The sequence below is a fragment of the Epinephelus lanceolatus genome, chromosome 15, assembly GCF_041903045.1.
Source record: "Epinephelus lanceolatus isolate andai-2023 chromosome 15, ASM4190304v1, whole genome shotgun sequence".
NCBI classification, from domain to species: domain Eukaryota; kingdom Metazoa; phylum Chordata; class Actinopteri; order Perciformes; family Serranidae; genus Epinephelus; species Epinephelus lanceolatus.
Genome location: NC_135748.1, coordinates 8,861,752 through 8,880,585, shown reverse-complemented (window position 1 = coordinate 8,880,585; position 18,834 = coordinate 8,861,752). Strand labels below are relative to the sequence as shown.

The 18,834-nt window shown below is 40.4% G+C and overlaps 1 protein-coding gene across 6 annotated transcripts in view; it reads right to left on the bottom strand.

Annotated features, from left to right (window-relative positions):
* Positions 1-18,834, bottom strand: part of LOC117267087 (apoptosis-stimulating of p53 protein 1-like) — a 76,000-nt gene that overhangs the window by 14,325 nt on the left and 42,841 nt on the right. For 4 of the 6 annotated variants that reach the window (XM_033642732.2, XM_033642729.2, XM_033642730.2 and 1 more), the window contains 8 exons: positions 12,357-12,452; positions 10,176-10,232; positions 9,335-9,455; positions 8,938-9,017; positions 8,680-8,847; positions 8,438-8,578; positions 8,115-8,310; positions 7,592-7,720 (listed from right to left, as the gene is read on the bottom strand). In XM_033642732.2, the coding sequence (XP_033498623.1) occupies positions 7,592-7,720; positions 8,115-8,310; positions 8,438-8,578; positions 8,680-8,847; positions 8,938-9,017; positions 9,335-9,455; positions 10,176-10,232; positions 12,357-12,452 (988 nt within the window). The remainder of the gene's footprint in view (positions 1-7,591; positions 7,721-8,114; positions 8,311-8,437; positions 8,579-8,679; positions 8,848-8,937; positions 9,018-9,334; positions 9,456-10,175; positions 10,233-12,356; positions 12,453-18,834) is intronic. The other 2 variants (XM_033642731.2, XM_078174883.1) reach the window with 1 other exon arrangement.

The following is an 18,834-nucleotide window of genomic DNA, read 5'->3' as shown; positions in this document are numbered from 1 at the left end:
TTGAGAAGTAGGACTGGACCTGGATGCTAAATAGTCACCTAAATATATTACACTAGCTGCTATATACAGTTTGTCACTCTGGTGGCATAATACCAATATACAAGACAAAACAACTGCTTAAAATGTAAACATATTATTATCCACACATATAGTTTACTCCAAGAACATAAAACATGACAAACTTCACGCTCCATAATCTAGTACCACATCAAAACTGCAATATTGCAATTGTAATTGCAATGCAATAACTGAAACAGGCTCCAAGTCATTGAGTTATTTTTAAGTCTGGCTTCCACTTGTTTCACCTCAACATAGCATATTGTAATGCAACAAGAAAAGTGCTACATAGCTTAACAACTACTCTACATGTTTAAATTGGTGAGTGCGGTGTATCCTCCACTGCAAACATGTGTTTAGCATCTTGTAAGTAGTATAGCAATGGGACTAAAGTATCTCTGATCATGAGCTTGGCTGCAAAATTTATGGGTAGTGTTGCTGTCATGGCAACGTCTGCATCTGATAATAAAAAAGACAAACAATCATTCACAGTAACTGGCAGTTGCAGTCATAAAATTTACTTTTGGTTGCTGCTCTGCTATTTTTACCAGAAGAGTTGTTGGTTAACGTGGGGACAAACTCAGAAACACAGTGAGTGCATTCCAAAACCTCAAATAACAGGAAGATGCTGCCTTGGCTCACTGTGCTAAAATACTAAGCTCTGAAACCTGCTGGCTATGTAAAGCAGCAGTTTAACCCAGCCTCTGTCTCCACACAGGTGGTGTTACATAACTTACTGGTACACTAAGGTCACTGTACTGGTCAGTTACTAAATCTTGTTCCACTGTTGCCTATTAACCAATGGCAATCCTGGAGGTCAGCGGCCACGTTAATGCTTAACAGTTTAACCACAGTAAACTTACATATAAACTAAAAATGGAAGGAAATAGCCTTGTGAATCTGAGCTTGTGCTTTAAAACTGATACCATTACTATTCTGGAGTTTATTGCAGCTTACAGGCTTAATATGACTGTGTGCTGAGCATCCTGAAAAAATATTTAACAAGACTAAGAGTCCACAGCCATGCTGGCAGTTCTGTCAGGCTGTATTCATAGCGGTGCTTTGAGCTACATGCTAATGTGCTCCACTGACAATGTTAAAAAGGTGATGTTTAGCAGGTACTATTTGACATATTTAACATAAGTTCAGCATGTTTGTATGCTAATATTTTTAAACTGATATTCGTTTTGGAGGTATTTGTTCATAAACAAAGTAATGGACAAATTAGAATTTTGACCTGATGATGGTGTTAGAAAAGCCATCTCCAAAGTGAATACAAACACAAGCTAAAAAAACATCACCTTATAAGACCTTAGGTTCCCAGGGTCCTTCATCTGTTGACATTAACTAAAATTGTAAGAGATTGGTAAGGGCTAGCTTCAAAGTTCAAATTGCAAAAGAACAAAGGGACACAGATGTTTAAAATGTAGTCTGAATGGTAAAAATCTGTTCAGTCATTGTCCGCAAATGTATAGCTTTTGGCCTAAAGTAGGCTATAAGCGGTAGGTGGTTGATATCAACATACTAACCCAGGGAAATATACATTGAAATGTAAAGGTCCAGTGTGCAGGGTTAAGTGGCATCTAGTGGTGAGGTTGTAAATTGCAACCAAATGAAACTTATCTACCACGTGGGAAAACTACGGGGGCCGACGTGAAAATGCGAAAATGTGAATGGACCAATCTAGCACCAGTGTTTGATTTCTCCATTCTGGGCTACTGTAGGGACATGGAGGACTCCGTGGAAGAGGGCCCACTCTGTATATAGAAATAAACAGCTTATTCTGAGGAAATGAAAACTCAGTGATTCTTAGTTTCAGGTGATTATACACGAAGGAAAACATAGTTGTGAAAATTGTATACTATTTCAGCCAATATATCCCCCTAAATCCTACAAAATAGGACCTTTAACCTTGGGAAAAACATTGCTGACAACATAAAACTCTTTGAAAGGTCTCCTAAATGAGTCTTATTAAGAGATATTGAGCTGGGGAACACAGGCTCCCACATTAGGGCTTCAATAGAGAATAAAGCTTGATTAGCTGAGTTCTCTCCATTATATGGTGGCTGTGTGCATCTGAAGTCATTAGAGTGGTATACAAAGTTAAATTAAATTAACTTATGTGCACAACATAAAAAAAAAAAAAATAATAATAATCACCTTTTGGGACATTAGGGGCTCCATATAAACCGACCAACTGCCAGACTGACCGACATTCCCATTCTTAGAGCAATGCGTCCAGCTTGGCTAAAAATAATCTAAAAAGTCTATTGTGGGACATTAAAATTCCACTGCTTGTCACAATTGGCTATAATTCAGCATCCATTGTCAGAGTATCATTTTAAGCTGTTACCTAACCACTTGGCTTATCTTTCGGTGGTCCAGCCACATCACAGTTTTGGCACGTACCACACTAATACTGATTAACTAGTGAGCCTGGGAGTCCTGCAGTAGGTAAGCTGTGTTGTACAACCTGTTGACTGCTGCTGTAACCTGCTGACCTCAGGAAGAAAACGGTCCCGACAGGAAACAGTCAGCTCTGTGCGAGCTGGAAACTTGGCCATGTGCCTGAGAGCCCAGATTAGAAGCAGCCACTCAATTTTGTAGAGGAAAGGCAGTACAGTTTACAGGACTGGCACCATCACAGTACACCCGATGCTAAAGACAAGCGGGGTGGCTCAGGGTCGGTTTAAGGGTTTTAAGAAGCCTATCAAACTCGCTACTCAAGTCTCTTCTTTAGGTGACATCTAATGTTTTAAATGTCAGTCTCTGTCTTCTTGAACTGATGTTGATTGATGATCACTGGTGGCAACATTCAGTGTATTTCAGAGCATCTGAAATATCATTTAGTTCAAAGAACACAAGCTCAACAGTGAAACACTATAAAAAGAAGCTACATATGTATGTAGCTAGCCACCAATGTCTTTCAGGGTTGATATTTAGTTGACTTTAGGCTGTGATGTTGGTTGACTAAATTCAATGACAGGACATCTGTTGCCAACGTCAATTGATGCAGAATACTGACGACAGATGACATTGATATTTTGTTGGTTTTAAGTCTTTGAAACGTCTCATGCCAACGGCATCTTGACATAGAATAATGACATTGGTCATAAGGTAAGGCAAACAAAATGTCTTACTGTTGACGTCCACACTGTGAAACTCTAGCATCTTCAGACATTTAAAATATCCATTTAAAATATCGTCAACCCGATTTTCATTCCAACCAAAATTTAATGTCTGTCTGAAGTAAGTATCCACCTTATCTTTCTAATGTCATTTTGACAGATTGATACCACTCTCAAAATATAAAGCTACTATCTGCAGATGCTCAGCTTAGTTTAGCAGATAGACTGGAAGACTGGAATACTCCAGGAAGTTGCAGAACACAACCAAGATATAATCTCTCCCACAAAGCCCATGAAATGGCAAGGTGTTATTTTTATATAGAGGTATGTATGCTGAGCTAAGCTAATTTGGGAGCTTGACAATAAACATACATACATGAGAGTGGAATCTGTCTTTCATCTAACTTTTGGCAGGAAAGCAATGAAGCGTATTTCCCAAAATGTCAAACGGTTCCTCCAAGATAAATGAATAGGTTATTTAAAGATTAATCAGTACTACATCTGAAGGTCCAGTGTGTATATTTTAGGGAGATTTAGTAGCATGAAGTAGGGAGGACTGCAGATTGCAACCAGCTTAAATTTATCCATGTTACAATTCCCTCAGTGTTGACTGTTCAGGAGGTTTTCATGGGGAGCCGATTTATCCATAAAGGTCTCTTCTTCTCCAAAACAAACTGCCCCAGTGTTTTAAACCAGCAAAATGCATTTCAGGTGACAAATAAGTGTTTCTATGACGCTGTTTGGCATATCAAAGATAGCTCGCTAGCCCAGCATCTGCTAGTGTGTGCTCACCTTTTTCTCTGTTAACTTAATATCCAGACTTTGGAAAGTTTTTATCGGGAGTCGAGTTATCCGCAAATGTCTCCCTCTCTCCAAAACAAACAAACAAAACCATTTTTTTAACCAGTAAAAGCACTGAATAAAACAGTTTAATGTTAAAAAATCAGTGTTTTTCCAAAGCTCTTATTGTGGAGCGGCTGCTAAGTATGGTGGCCGAAACAAAAACGTTTAAATCCCTATCTAGAGCCAGTGTTTTGTTTGTCTGGCTACTGTAGAAACATGGCAATGCAACATAGCGATCTCCACAGACAAGGACCCACTCCCTATGTAGATATAAACGGCTCATTCTAAGATAAAAACACAACAATTCTTATTTTCCGGTGATTACACACTCAAGAAAACATATATTTTATATTATATTCCCTTTCTGTCAATATATCCCCCCTAAATCCTACACACTGGACCTTTAATACTGAAATCTAGCAAACTGCACCAATCATATCACAGGCAGAGGACACTGACTGGACCAGATGTGTTTGTTAATAAAAATACAAGTCAGTTTTTTCTCTAAAACAGAAGCACCAACATTTTCGAAGCCTTTCCTGTTGATCATTAACGAAGCCTCCTCGTAGGAAATTAAAAAGAGTTTTTGTTTCAGAAAAGGCCCTGGCTGTTACAACTTTCAAGCAAATATTAGTTTAAGTCATTAGAATATGAAACCATCTCAGGATTTTCAATGAATAAATAAACGATTCATGTGTATTGTAATGCTAATGGGAATGCATGGAATTATGATCTGACTTTAGACTGCTATGCTTATATTATATTAGCATTCATACAGTATAATAGATATTCAGCACTCACATTTGTTAGAGAGCCTTAATCTATCCGATGACAGTAACAACAGCTGCTGTGACTCCCCCCCTAACCCTCCTTACCTAAAATCTCTGGTTATCTGACTCACACACACACAGACTGAGTACACAGACTGTGTATAGCTACAAGTGTACCTCAGACTTCCTGTCATTCATTTGTTGTGTCATTTGTTCTACTGTTGACATGATTTACAACTGTGTGTTTTCCACATTACAGAAGCTGGGACAATAAATAGAGCTGTGGCATTTGCTTTGGCATTCAGGAGCACAATGGGATCTGTATCAGTGCTAGTTCAAGACTCTTTACTTATACCCAGTAGTTAAAGTAAGTGAGTAAAAATGCTTTGCCTTTCCAGCCTGGGTGTACTGATATATGACTATATAGGCAGGACAAGTGTCAGAGTGGCCCGCTGAATGAGAGTGGCCTGATACAACATGCTCAGTAGTTAATGAGGCAAGGTAAAGTTATGTTGACAAAGCTGATTCTAGCTATGTGGACAGGTGTTGACATTAATAAGTTAAGCTAGTGTGATTATTAACTAGACTCAAAAACATGCTATGTTAAAGGAACCTTTTCACATTTTGCTTTCTTGCAGAGAGTAGATGAGAAAACTCATACCAACCTGGTGTCTGAAGGGTAAATCAGGCTATTGAATGGCCATTATCAGTGGTTATAAGTATTATAGATATGAGTTAGAAGGGGCCTGCCACACCTGCTAATAGGTTCCGAAGGCCATTATCAGGCCATAAAAGGGCCATTTACATTTATTGATAGGGTGCAACCTCTTCTGACTGTATAATTATGACAGGAGCAAGGGAGGAAGTCAAGTGACGTTGTATAAAGAGCAAGAAAGTTGGCGACGGTCAAGCGAAAGGGAAGGGAAGTGAATGGGTCAAACAAACACAGGATTTTCACCCAGGAGAGCAGGTGTCGTATTCCCCGTGAAACCAAAAGTCATCGCAGACTTATTTTGACCAGAGAAGGACAGTTGTTTTAAATGACATACCCTGATATGTTTTCCTAAACCTAATCATATAGTTTCTGCACCTACACATAACATAAGTGAGTGTGAAAACTAACAAAATGGCTTCCAGGGCTAAAGTTCCTAAAATGGCTACTTGAGGCTGGCTCCAGAACATAAGTCAATCCCCATGGACACCAATGTTAAAACGCCCAACTTTACAGCAGAAATAAAGATACAGCCTGTTGCAATAAAAGGTTTTGGTCTCTGTTACTCTAATCCCCCTTCCTTGACAACTGTATGGGGGGTGAGTTTTAATATAACTCAGCCATTAACATTTTATCAAGGCATGAAGTTATGCATAATTAAGGGTGGGTCCGCTTTGCGTGACAGGCTGTCACTCAAGGTGAGGCATCACCACAGTCTATAAGCTAGATCTGTCCCTTGCTCCTCCACAGCTCCACCCTCTCATCCATATATGGTCAATTCTGGCTCCAAATAACCAAGATGGCGATAGGTGAAATGCCAAATGCAAGGCTTCAAAATAGGAGTCCACAAACCACTAGGTGATGTAACAACCTTTGAACCTAATAGTATGGCAGGCCCCTTTTAACCCATGTCTATGAAATAACAGCCATTTAATGGGCTGATAACATCCGAAGTTAGTTACATAAATATGACGCTTTGGTCAAGTGACAGAGGCTTAGCATAAAGACTGGGGGAAACAGATACAATTCTCACATCAGGTAAGAGGACATGGAGGTCTAATTGAATGTGGGTCTCAGTCCAGACTGTGATTTGTCCTCAGTTTATTTTCTTATGCTGCGTTTCCCAACCCGGAGCAGCTGCTGGCTATCAGATGTCATGTCTGTGCCCTCATACACATGGCCCGAACATTTTGAGGTCATTTTCTGTAGCTGATTCAATTATGTTCTCCTAACCATCTGTTCTGTATAGTTAGACAAAATCACTTCACAGCATTCTTAGTGTGACTGCGCCTTTCCATTCTTCAACCAAAGACTCAATCTGAGGCCACAGCTACACTAACACATAAGCATTTTAGCACGTTCTCAGAATTTATCTAGGTCCATACTAACACTGGGCATGCACATGCCAACGTAAACAGGTGGCAGATTGTTTACTCTGCCATTGGTTGCTCAGTTACAGAAAATGCGATGGTGAAAAAAGTGATGGTGAAAAGTAAAACAAGAGATTTCTTTGCTTGGACAGATGACGAGGTGGAATTGTTACTAAAAGTAACACAAGTATGGCGGTCAAGGTGGCGCAAACAGATTGGAAGTTGTTACAAAGCAAATATGGTCTGGCCAGGAGCATCATCCATCGCCAGAGGTAGCCATGGCAATGGGAAAGGATGAAATCACATAAGGAAAGTAGACCTAGCTATTATGTCTTGGCTTGACAAGCTGTGACTGATAAGACCTGATAGGGAAGCAAACGTGGGTATCTACGTGGGTATCAGGGTCAGCATTGTTTTTTAAGGCGTCCATTTAAAGGGTCCCAAAATGCAGGGGTAATGTGGATGCTAGGTATAAATATAGCAATAGTTAAGCATTTAAACATGAAAACATATTAGTGTGGATGTAGCCCAAGATAATGTCTACTTTGGGATTAAGGCTCAACACTTGTGTTGAAATCATGCAGGAAATACTTCCAACAGACCCACTACACCTTCAGGTGCAGGTGAAGGAGTGAGGAAGCAGGTGCTGCTAATCTATCACCAATGGGGCTAGTGGTGAGTAAATTTCTCTAGCGCCTTCTTGGGACTCACTGTTGTTACTGTCGCCTGCCTGAGGGGACCGAGGTCCCTCCCACGTCTCAGTGGGCTCTGACAGGACGATGTCTAAATCTGACACTTTCCACTGGCTGGGAGGCTTCCTGATGCCACTCCTTTCCTCCTCTGCATGGCCACACCACCACGAGGAACAGTAACAAGACCAACCACGACAGCGACAACCACCGAAACCACATCAACACCAACATGAACATCATCACCATTACATCACAGTGGGGATCACAGGACAGTAACAGTCATAACAGCAACCACCACCACAACATGAACGAGTGACAAAACAATAATCACCAATAACATTAACACATCACATTTAAGATAACGTCAACAACGACAGATAAGGGAAGAGGAGAAAGAGGAGCCAACAGACAGGAAAAGGAAACAGACAGCACGTTAGAGACAGAGATATAAGATAACAGATATAAGAGAGTCTGAAATAAACGGAGGCAAACAAAGTCTTGTACAGTGCTTTAGAATAATAAAGAAAGCTAAATCTGCCAACCTGAGAGGGAGCGGATGTGGCTGAGCGGGGTGGGTTTGGACGGTGGGTCAGCGGGCAGGGGGTACCCTGCCTCCTGTCTCCCCTCCGCTGGAACCTGGATGTAGGGGCAAACAGCAGCTACCCGCCCTGAAACCCCACCGCCTGGGTGGGAAGAGGACTGAGGGGAGGACAGGCCTCCTCCATTCATACGACTCAACTGAGATGGTGCAAAGATAGACAAAAAGAATTAGACCTACAGTAACTGCCAAGCTAACTTTAAACCAGCCATCAAGAGAAATGAAATGCAGATAATGTGTGTTTCCATTAGATGATTAGTTGTGTACTTCTGCTCTCTTCTTATGCAGTCGTTCTCTCAGGTCTCCGATGCGTTGGTCCATCACTGTCACCTGGGCGTTCCTCTTGTTCAGCAGCTCCTTATTCTGGGCCAACTTGCTGCTCTGCTCCAGGTTGTGACGGTTACGAGCCTGAAATGCACAGCATTAGATTTGTTATACACTCTGTTCTGTGAGAACGATCTCTGTTTTCTACTTCTGAAAGTAAGAGATTATGAGATGGTGTATTTTACCTGCAGCTCCTGGTAGAGTTTCCTCAGCTCCAGGGCTGCAGGACCAGACAAGGGGGATCCTTTCTGGCCAGTGGGTGCCCCCTGGGACCCGGTGGGTGGCCCCTGCGCTGGTGCAACAGAGTGCATCTGAAGGCGTCCTCTCCTCAAATCCTCCAACTGCTGGGTCAACTGTTAAAACCATTTCGAAAGAATGTGACGTCTTAGCTGACTCGGTTCTGCTTGATTTTGACCTCAGTGACAAACAACCCTCCACATTACCTGGTCGACTCTGACCACAGCAGACTGCAGCTCGGCCTGCTTCTCCTGAAACAGGCTGCTGACATGGTCGATCTCTGCAGCTGGACACAGACACCAGGAGAGGGTGGAGAAATACAAGCCAGTCAGTTAATGTTTGCATGCCTGCACACTTCTATGTACCTTTATGTAGTCTATACCCCATATCATAATTTACTGTCTTCTCACTTCTGCTTTTTTGGAAATGACACAGTGACCATGACATTTAAGCTGAGTGTATTCTCAGCTGAATTTGTGCACAGGCTTCCCTCCTGAATGCTGCAGCAGCAAGACTATTACACTCTTGTAGTATGAGTCAGTAGTGATAAACTGCAGTGCCTGTAATCCAGAGACATAATCTCTGCAGTGTGTTTCAGCTCACAGAGGTTTCCGTTGATCAGTTTGCTGTAGTCGACTTGTCCTCTCATGGCTCGGATCTTCTTCAGCTTGGCTTCCTGAGTCTCCACTCGCTCCTTCAGACGCTGCAGCTTCTCAGCTTCAGACTGAACAAGAGAGAAGAAGAAAAGACACAAGCTTAATGTCCATTAGACTTTTCATTTCATTTTTAATCAGCTTTTAACGTGACAACAATATAAATAATTGTGTTTAATTAACTTGAGTTGATTAATAGGCTGTATTGTAAAGTCCCCTTGCTATAACAAACTTAGAAACACTCCCTTTACAGACGGCAGTTAATGAACAAGCAATACGGTACATATGTAGGATGAAGCGTTTCAACCTCAAAGACTAACCTTGCTCTGTATCTAAGTGACTAATAGTAACAACATTTTTTTTATATTGGTCTAGTCTAAAGTTAAAGTGTTGCAGCACTGCGCCCATGTTTGCTGGTAGGTTTGAAGACAGTGTTTTAGGGGCTGTGTGTGGTTAAACACAAAGGATTTTATTGTTTAGCAAAAGGTCTATCTCTGTAGGGATCCTTTCCATGTTGTCAGAAACTTAGAATAACAATCTGAGCCTGTCAGTGGCAAAACAAACACAAGTGGCAGGATAAATGTGCCCTGAGTGGTTACATTGCAGCCTGCTGGCTGCAGCAGTCTTGCTTAATATTGGATCAATTTTTAAAACTGTTGTTTCTATTAGTCAGTTAGACACAAAAAGAAGATAGGGTCCAGGTTGAAAAATGCAGAACTTATCCTGCCCTGGTGCCTTAAAGAACATTTTTTTTAAGACTGATAGAAGACAGACAGACATATGGAGCCCACCTGTGTCTGTCCTTGGTTAGATCTGCCTCCCTGGTGAAGGTACCTCAGTCTCTGCTCCTGGAAAATACAAAAGGTAAGGGCACGTTTGAGATTTTTTCCTTTTTCTTTCATGAAGCACTTTATTTTTGTGGATTTGTTCGTCGCCATTACTCAAAATGGACGAGGTCATGTTCTTCTGCAAATCGTGAGTCTTCTCAACTACTAACTAAAGTGATGGAGTTAGACATGAACACAAACATTTTTGAAGTTAGAAGCATTTTGATTTCACATGAAAAATATCAGTTTCTTTGGGCCTTACTTCTCTCACTGTTTTGAAGTGTCAGTTTGCAAGCGCAGGAGGGGGAATTGATTTATTGATCCAAGTATGTCTGACTTCGCTATGATAGGTCCGATATGCCCCCTTTCAGCTTGTTAGTATTGGGCCTTTTCCTGGTTGACCTATTTCATCACTTGGTTAGCTACAGTTAGCTGGTGGCACACTGGTACCATGTTGGACAACTTTACAGCTCTGTACATTTCACACGTCCAAATGTAAACCATTCCTGATGTAGATATCACCGTGTTGTTAATGGCTTCTTCTTCTGTTATGCATTTAAAGCTATTCTTCTCCTGAGTCAAAGCCTGGGGTGGAACATGTGCAGAGTGCCTAGGCCAGTTTAGTTCAGACTGACTGTATACACGCAGGAGTAGTTCAGCTCCCAGTTGCATAATCTAGGTGTGTTAGTCCGATTTTGAGAAATTCGATTTGGTACGATTCCAGTCAGACTTACATGTTTACATGTATTTTAACAGTCTGGTTCTAGTCGGACAATCCCAATAAACTGATTTTCTCTAATGTCATGTAAACGTACTGACTGCAAAAGTCACTTGTACCAGCACTGTGATCACCTTGCCACTATTTCACCACATCAAGTAAAATATCTGAAATATAATAATATTTAATAATGTATTGATTTTCATTTATTTTGGAAACACACATTATAAAGCAAATAGCCTACAAAGGAGGAACAGACATACAGACATACAGACAGAGAGGGGGGCCTGTGTGATGCTGACTGAGGCAGTTTACACCTCTCTCTGTATCGTGCTGGCACGTAGTACAGCTGACCTGTGTGTCTCTATCAACACACACAGGCACACACACACACACACACACACACACACACACACACACACACACACACACACGTAGAAAGACGGAAATGGAATGTTGGCTAGGAGCCTCCCATCATTCACTTGAAACACACACACTAATAACACATTACATAACAGTAGCTTGTTTTATTACATAGGCAGTGTAGACATGCGGGAGGTGCCTGTACAGTAGCTGTGTTTTGGACTCTTTCTTCCTGGAAGTCGTCAATCAATTCTTCGAATGTTACGAGGATAGTAACTGCCTCTCCATTTCCAGCTGGGAGACCTTTTCATTCGGCAAGACAAGGAAATACTTGAACACTTACACACTGGAAGGAAACACTCCGTGGCTGTCATTTAGCAGGGAAATTACTGCTTTTAAAAATGCTGAATACCAGCAGAACGCTGCCAAATCAAAACATCAGTGCTACAGTTGGCCTTGAAAAACCCCAAATTGGCCTAATCAAAGTTGGTGGTTAAAAATATTCCCTGCTGAAAGCATTTTATTCAATTTAGACAAAGTAGACACTTCATCAAATGAAAGGAGAGATTTAAACAAATTAGGAGAATCTGATTTTTTTTTTTTTGGCTCGTCCTTCTGTGTCTTTCCTGGAGTACCATTCTGCTTCAACTTCCCAGCAGCTCCCTGCTGACCTCATTTCCTGCTGTCTCAAAGGTCACTTCCTAGTATGGGAATGGCCATGATCTGTGTCTCACACACGCAAAGTTGTCACACACACAACCTGGAGCTGAATGGTTTTCTATTGGCTCAGATGGAGTTGTTCTTTCCTGCCAGTCCTTAAACCCTGACCTGAATCACATGTCCTGTTTCCAAGCAAGACGTATGAGCCGAGATCCTCACACACACACACACACACACACACACACGCACACGTACACACAAAAATCCAAGGCCGTAGCTCCTGGAGCCTCAAAGCCGACCTTTTCAGACAGACTCTAATGTAGATAACCTTACACTAACTGACAGGCAATCCATCCAACAGCAATCCATCCAACAGCACACGTGTGCGTGCATGTACGAGTTACCTTGGCGACCAACATCTGTTGCTGAGCCTCTATTTGTTGCTGTTGTCTCGTGGCCATTTCCTGCAGCTCGGAGAGGGTCAGCTCCACACGGGGAACCTGCACACGACAACACACATATATGAATACTCAATGTCCCGAGAAAAAAAGCTTGTGTTTTCTCCTGTGTGTCTCTAATCATTGTTTCCATACGTTCAGGACTGTTACTGACAAGATGAAAACCTAAACAGTGACAGGAGATAAATGCCAGACTACAGCTGCACACACATATCACCTCACACTTCAGGTCATAGAGCACCTTCAGTGTGTGCAGAAATGTTATTAGGCTAGCAGCTAGTGGCCTTGGCAGAGTGACAGAATTATAGTATTGGTTTGGGAGAAAATAGCCAGAATCCTGTCTGCTCTGGTTATCACACTGTGACACAGACATCAACATCAGCTTGAAAAAAATCTCATCACACTGATCATTCGTCCTGTATTTTACTATCAGTGTTTTATCAAGCCAGGCCCACACTGAGACACTTTGTTACACAGCTGTGTTTTTGGATGTTCTTCAGAACAAACATTTCTATGATTGTAGGCTAATGTGTGTTTCAGTGTAAGGGGGTTGGTTGTGGTGGGGAGGGAGAGGAATGCCTTTAGCAGACAACAGCGGAAGGTTTCTGCCCAGTCACATCCTGCTATTGTGTGTGTTCACTCACGGACACACACATAGACACAAATACACACACTACACCTGGTCTGTTACAGTCATTTTCTGTATGAATTGAGGCCAGACAATGTGACACTAAGTGACAAAAGCGACTTTCCTCCTGGTTAACAATGAAGACAATAGTTCATATTTTTTTAAGGTTGAATCTTGGGGGCCCTCTTCCCAGGAAAAAATTCAAATTTCAAAATTAATCTCCTGCTACATTATCTTATTTATCATAAGCAAGAAGAGCCATACAGTATGCTATATGGAGACTGTCCTCCTCCAAAATATGACCACTTACATATTCTTTTACAAGCATAGATTCATTTTCTGCAACTGCTTATCCTTCTGGGGGTCGCAAGGGGGCTGGAGCCTATCCCAGCTGACATTGGGCGAGGGCAGGGTACACCCTAGACAGGTTACCAGACAATCACAGGGCTAACACACAGAGACAGACAACCATTCACACTCACATTCACACCTACAGGAAATTTGGAGTCACCAGTTAAACTGCATGTCTCTGGACTGTGGGAGGAAGCCGGAGTGCCTGGAAAAAACCCACGCTGACACTGGGAGAACATGCAAACTCCACACAGAAAGGCTCACCCACCCCAGGGTTCGAACCAGTAACCCCCTTGCTGTGAGGTGACATTGCTAACCACTGTACCACCGCGCTGGTACACTATCTCACACTATCTATTACATAACCTTATTTATCATGAGCAAGTACAGCTATACAGTTTAATATACGGAGACTGTCCTCCTTGAAACCACAACCACATAGATCACTTTTACAAGCATAAATTACAACCCATATTTACATTTTGTTGTTAGGTGGCAACTGAAGAAATAATGATGCTAGAGGAGGAACTCAGGTAACAGAGTATGAAGAGGGAGAAAGTCTGCTTAGGGTGGTGGGAGGTGAAAAGGTCACATAGTCACTGGACTTTCATCCAGGAGACCTGTGTTTGTGTCCTGAGTGAAAGCAAAGTCAGCACTGAGTTATTTTAAGAAGAAAACTTAGTATGTTGATACATGCCACCTGAACTATGTCAGATGAGTGATTTCAAGTGACATATGTGACGTGTGTCACATGATATATGTTACTATATCTAAGCAACAAACATACTTATTTTAAGCCAAACTGTGATCATAGTTTTGTGTTCCTAAGAACAAACAACCTATGTGGTTGTATGAGTTGGACTTGTTGACTATATGAATATGCAATAAATGAAAGCTATTAATGTCTACATAAATTACACCTGCAATGCAACACAAATGACTGACACTCAACTCAGACTTCAAGTGGACTACCTGACAAATATGTCACAATAAAGACATTAATGTTGATTGAATATGCTTGTGAGCTGTGTTCTGTTGGGATGTGGCAACACCACTAGGACCGATAGTGATAATAATGTTTAGTTTATGATAATGGTTACATTTTCTAATGATTATTTCAGCACTGGCTGCTTGTCCTAGCATAGCAATTTCTTAAATATATTTTTCAATCAATGTATTGGTGGGTGTCCCTTCAATACATATGATAATACATATAATAATTATTGCCTTAAAAAGGTATTTAATCGATTATCCAAACACTGGCTGTTTCTACCTGTTCAATGGAAACAGCTTCTTTCCAGGACTGTGACTACATACTTACAACCAGTTAGGTAGTATATTTTTTTTCTTTGTTAACATTGGCCTTTATTGAGAGTACAGCTGAAGATGGATAGGAAAGGTGTGAAAGAGTGAGGGGGAATGACATGCAGCAAAGGGCCGCTTGATGGAGTTGAACCCACGCTGCTGCAAAGGACTTGGCCTATGTGGGCGTACACTCTATCAAGAAAGCTAAAAGTTGACCTAACTTATATGTAATTTAATGACAAAATAAATGTAATTGTAATCAGTTATTATTACTGAGAGTACATATAATCAAATTACAGTTTGTATTCAAAGTGTTGATGATCACAAGGGGTCACATGTGAATATATTCTTGTCTTTAAAAATTTTATATGTAGAATAAAATATTTGTTCTGTTGCTTTGCACCTTTTTGCCGTGCCCAGTTAAAATACTTATGAGAAAACTTATAAAAAAGTAATCAAATATAATAGGTTACATTGTTTTTATGAGGTAATTAAAATAGCTGCATTACTAATTACATTTTTAACTGTAACCTATTACATTTCAAAGGCACTTACCTATCACTGGTTACAACATCTTAAAACATGTGGTATAACCTCTGCAACGCCATACAGCTCTGCACTGCATCACGTACAGCTTTAATGTGGAGTAGAATACAACACTATCATGGAATATCAAGTCTTGCCCTACAAAGCAGGTCTTTAACCATCAGCAAAAATGTCTGAATGGCTCAATATGATGTAACATTATCAGTGTAGCTAATTGCATAATATATTAATTCATTACATTCCAGGTCCTCTTAACAATGCAAGAGACCAAAGCTGCAAAAATGTAGTTTGTACCTGGATTAAGACCTAGCCACTACCACACCACCTAATGGCCTCAGACAGGCTGACGGTTTCCAGAGTGGCACTGATTAATGGATTCCACCTAGAGTAAAAGGATCTGCTATTTTATGAGTCATTAGGAGACTAATGATTATGGTTATCATGCATATTTTATAGAAAAGTCACACAGAGTACAAAGTGTTGTTAAGACAATGTCACTGTCTTACTGCAAAAGCTTTCATAATAATGTTTTTAACCATTAAAGCAATATTAATAAATAAAAATATGGGGATCAAAATGCCCAGCAGCAATGGTATAATGTTTAGATGTATATTAAAACATGTGTTTAGCTGTCAGACAATGCCAAACCAAACAGTCAGACATATAAAGCCTGTAGTTCATTAACTGTAGTTTCTGATGTTGTATCAGATTATCCTCGCTGTAGGGTGCTTGACATATTTGTGTGCCTTTGTGAGGGTTTGGTAATGGTACTATCCAGCCCTAATGAGTAACTTGAGGGTATCAACTGAAACAAACCAGCACCAAGTAGTATCTACCCAGATTGGGATACAACATGGTTTTACTCACAGCCAATGACAGCAAGCATTCTTCATTTCAATGCAACATGGCCCACTCCTGCACAACCCATACAGATTATGATGTGGTCAAGTTGAGCATGGTGTAGTTGAGTTGGCAGTTCAGTGTGGCGAAATGCCAACAATATGTTCCAAAATATGGTTATAGACGCCTGTGGTGTCTGATGCCATTTTACACAATGGAATGCCTCAATTTACTTGATGGTTATCAAATTAAGTGGAAAACAAAAGATATCAAATGAAGAACTCTACTGGTATCGGTATCATTTGTAGGGTATTAGTATTGGTACTGCATTAGTACTACCCAGCTTTAGCATTCATAAATAAGGACAAAAAACAACATATGAAACAGTTTTCATAAAACTGTAGTCCAACATATAATCAGCACAGAGTACATAATCAAAACGTACAATATGTTGGGTCAAAATATAACAGTCTCAACAAGCACATTTTGAGGAAGAATGAATTGCAGGGCTAGAATTTAGATATAATGTGGTTGAGTGTAAGAATGTAATAGAAACAGGAGTGGGCCTAAAATGAAACCTTGAGGAACCCCATTAACAGATTATAAAGCAACAAGTTTAAAGCAAGATAAATGAGCACAACCAATGTCAGTTAATTCAAATAGTCTGTGGTGTAAAACTAAGAGATATAGTGTTGAAGGGTCAGATCCCCCTGATTAACAGAAAAAATTAAACCATTTTTAATTTGCATTCGATTTAAGATGCATGCCACAGTCCTCTGTCACCCTGCTAATACATTCTAAGGTGGTATGTGATGCATTGGAAAACACAAAACTTCTTACACTAAAAACAGTGTTCCAGTTACACTGAACAAGACTTGATTGTTGCCAGAATTCTTTATTTTGTATTAAAGGTAAAATTCTCCAAATGTTTTTTTTTTAATTTCTTTTATTTTGTGTGAACTGACCCTTAAAACAGAACTTCTATTAAATAAATCTTAAACTTGGTTAGTTACCTCAGCCGTCTGTGTTGAGCGATGCACTGAAGCATCATTTAAAGGGGAAGTTGGAGATAATTATAGAGAACTGTAATTACTGGGATTTAAGGGGTCTAGATCTTAAGGTTTAAGGGCTTAAACAACATTGCATAGACTTTACTCAAAACTCAATTTCTGCCAGAGATGAAAGAGAGATAGTCTCAAAGGGGCTGGAGGCTTCAGTCAATTCTGTAAAATGTTCAAAAGTCTTCACATATTTCAGCAAAGACTTCATGCCATGACTCAGGGAGGAGCTGATGAAAAACTCCATTACCCTGAACTGAGACCGAAGTGTTGTGGCAATTCTTAGATATGAAATCAGTGAAACAAATTAAACCTACTGGCCATTTAACGACTCAGGGAGTGGAAGCTCTAACCCTGGCAGCATTAGCGCTTTGCTAAATATCGGTATCAGTGATTAATGACACTGATAGCCACACAGTGCTGCAGACAGCATCACCGCCTTCAGGCTGACTTATTCATTTCTTAAAAACATAATGCAGACATGCAGTATCCCGACGTAGTGCAGACTACATCATGTTTTAGACGATGACATTATGCACATTACACTGGTTTTCCAGTCAGCGATGCCACATGTCATAAGCTAACTGCTGACCTGTGGGATTTTGCAGATTCTCACTTTCACGTGCATTATGAAGAGTCTGCAGATACAAACTGATCTCCTGCTAATGCACTGTGGTTTCACCTTAAAGGAGACCAGGCAGTGCCAGTATGAGAGGAACATCACTGTTTCCAAATGTAATCTCTGTAAGCAGTGATGCAGTGGTTAATAGACGGATTGAGCTATGTGAACTCTCTATAATCATACATCTTATTTCTCTTTGATAAAATCATTTTTGAATGTGCTTGTATGGAAGCAAAGAAAGGCCAAATGTGAAAATAAATCACTGCAGAATACTTAATGTTGACAATCTTAATTGAATTCATAGCATTGAAATATTTTACTATTATAATCAAAATGTTAATTCTTGTAGTCTGAATTCCACCATTAATTTGAAGCAATTTGAAATTCTGCAATTTCAGAACCTTTCAAATTCAAATAGAAGATTGAAGTGTGCAAGTTTCATGTGCATTCATCTGAACCTCTCCTTCTTGCATCATGACTGATAGAACCTGATAGGACAGATGCCTTACTGCTCTTCGATACCTCCTTATATTGTTTATTTTGCAATAGAGTTTAGTCACACATTACAAGATTCTACAAAGACTTTCACTGTTTGCAAGATTACAACTAGATTCCTTTTGGGATTATTTCCCATCCTGCTCCTGGTGGGAAATATTAGGCCAAACTCCCTTTAAGGAATGTGACAAATTAAGAATTTATTGTAGAAACATAAGATAAAAGTTGGAAATTGTCGACAGTATTCTTGTGAATTCAATATCAATATGATCCATAATGATAAACTGAATTTGTGTACAAATTTAACTATTGGGATTTTGTTGCCTCAACTCGCTGCCAGCCTCCGTTGGTTAGCTGTGCTATTTTAGTGAGAGAAGAGGCCGTGGGAGTGAGAAGGGAACTGTTACAAAAAATTAAGATTTCTCACTAGAAGAAGTGCCAGTTTGTGGATCCGATACACGCCAAATTAAATACACACTCTTGTTCAATCTACAGCTCCACCAGTTTCTCCTCTTTTTCCACAGTCCCCTTTACTGTCCACCCAGTTTGCTGCTTCCTGTTTGGAGCTGCAGAGAGCAC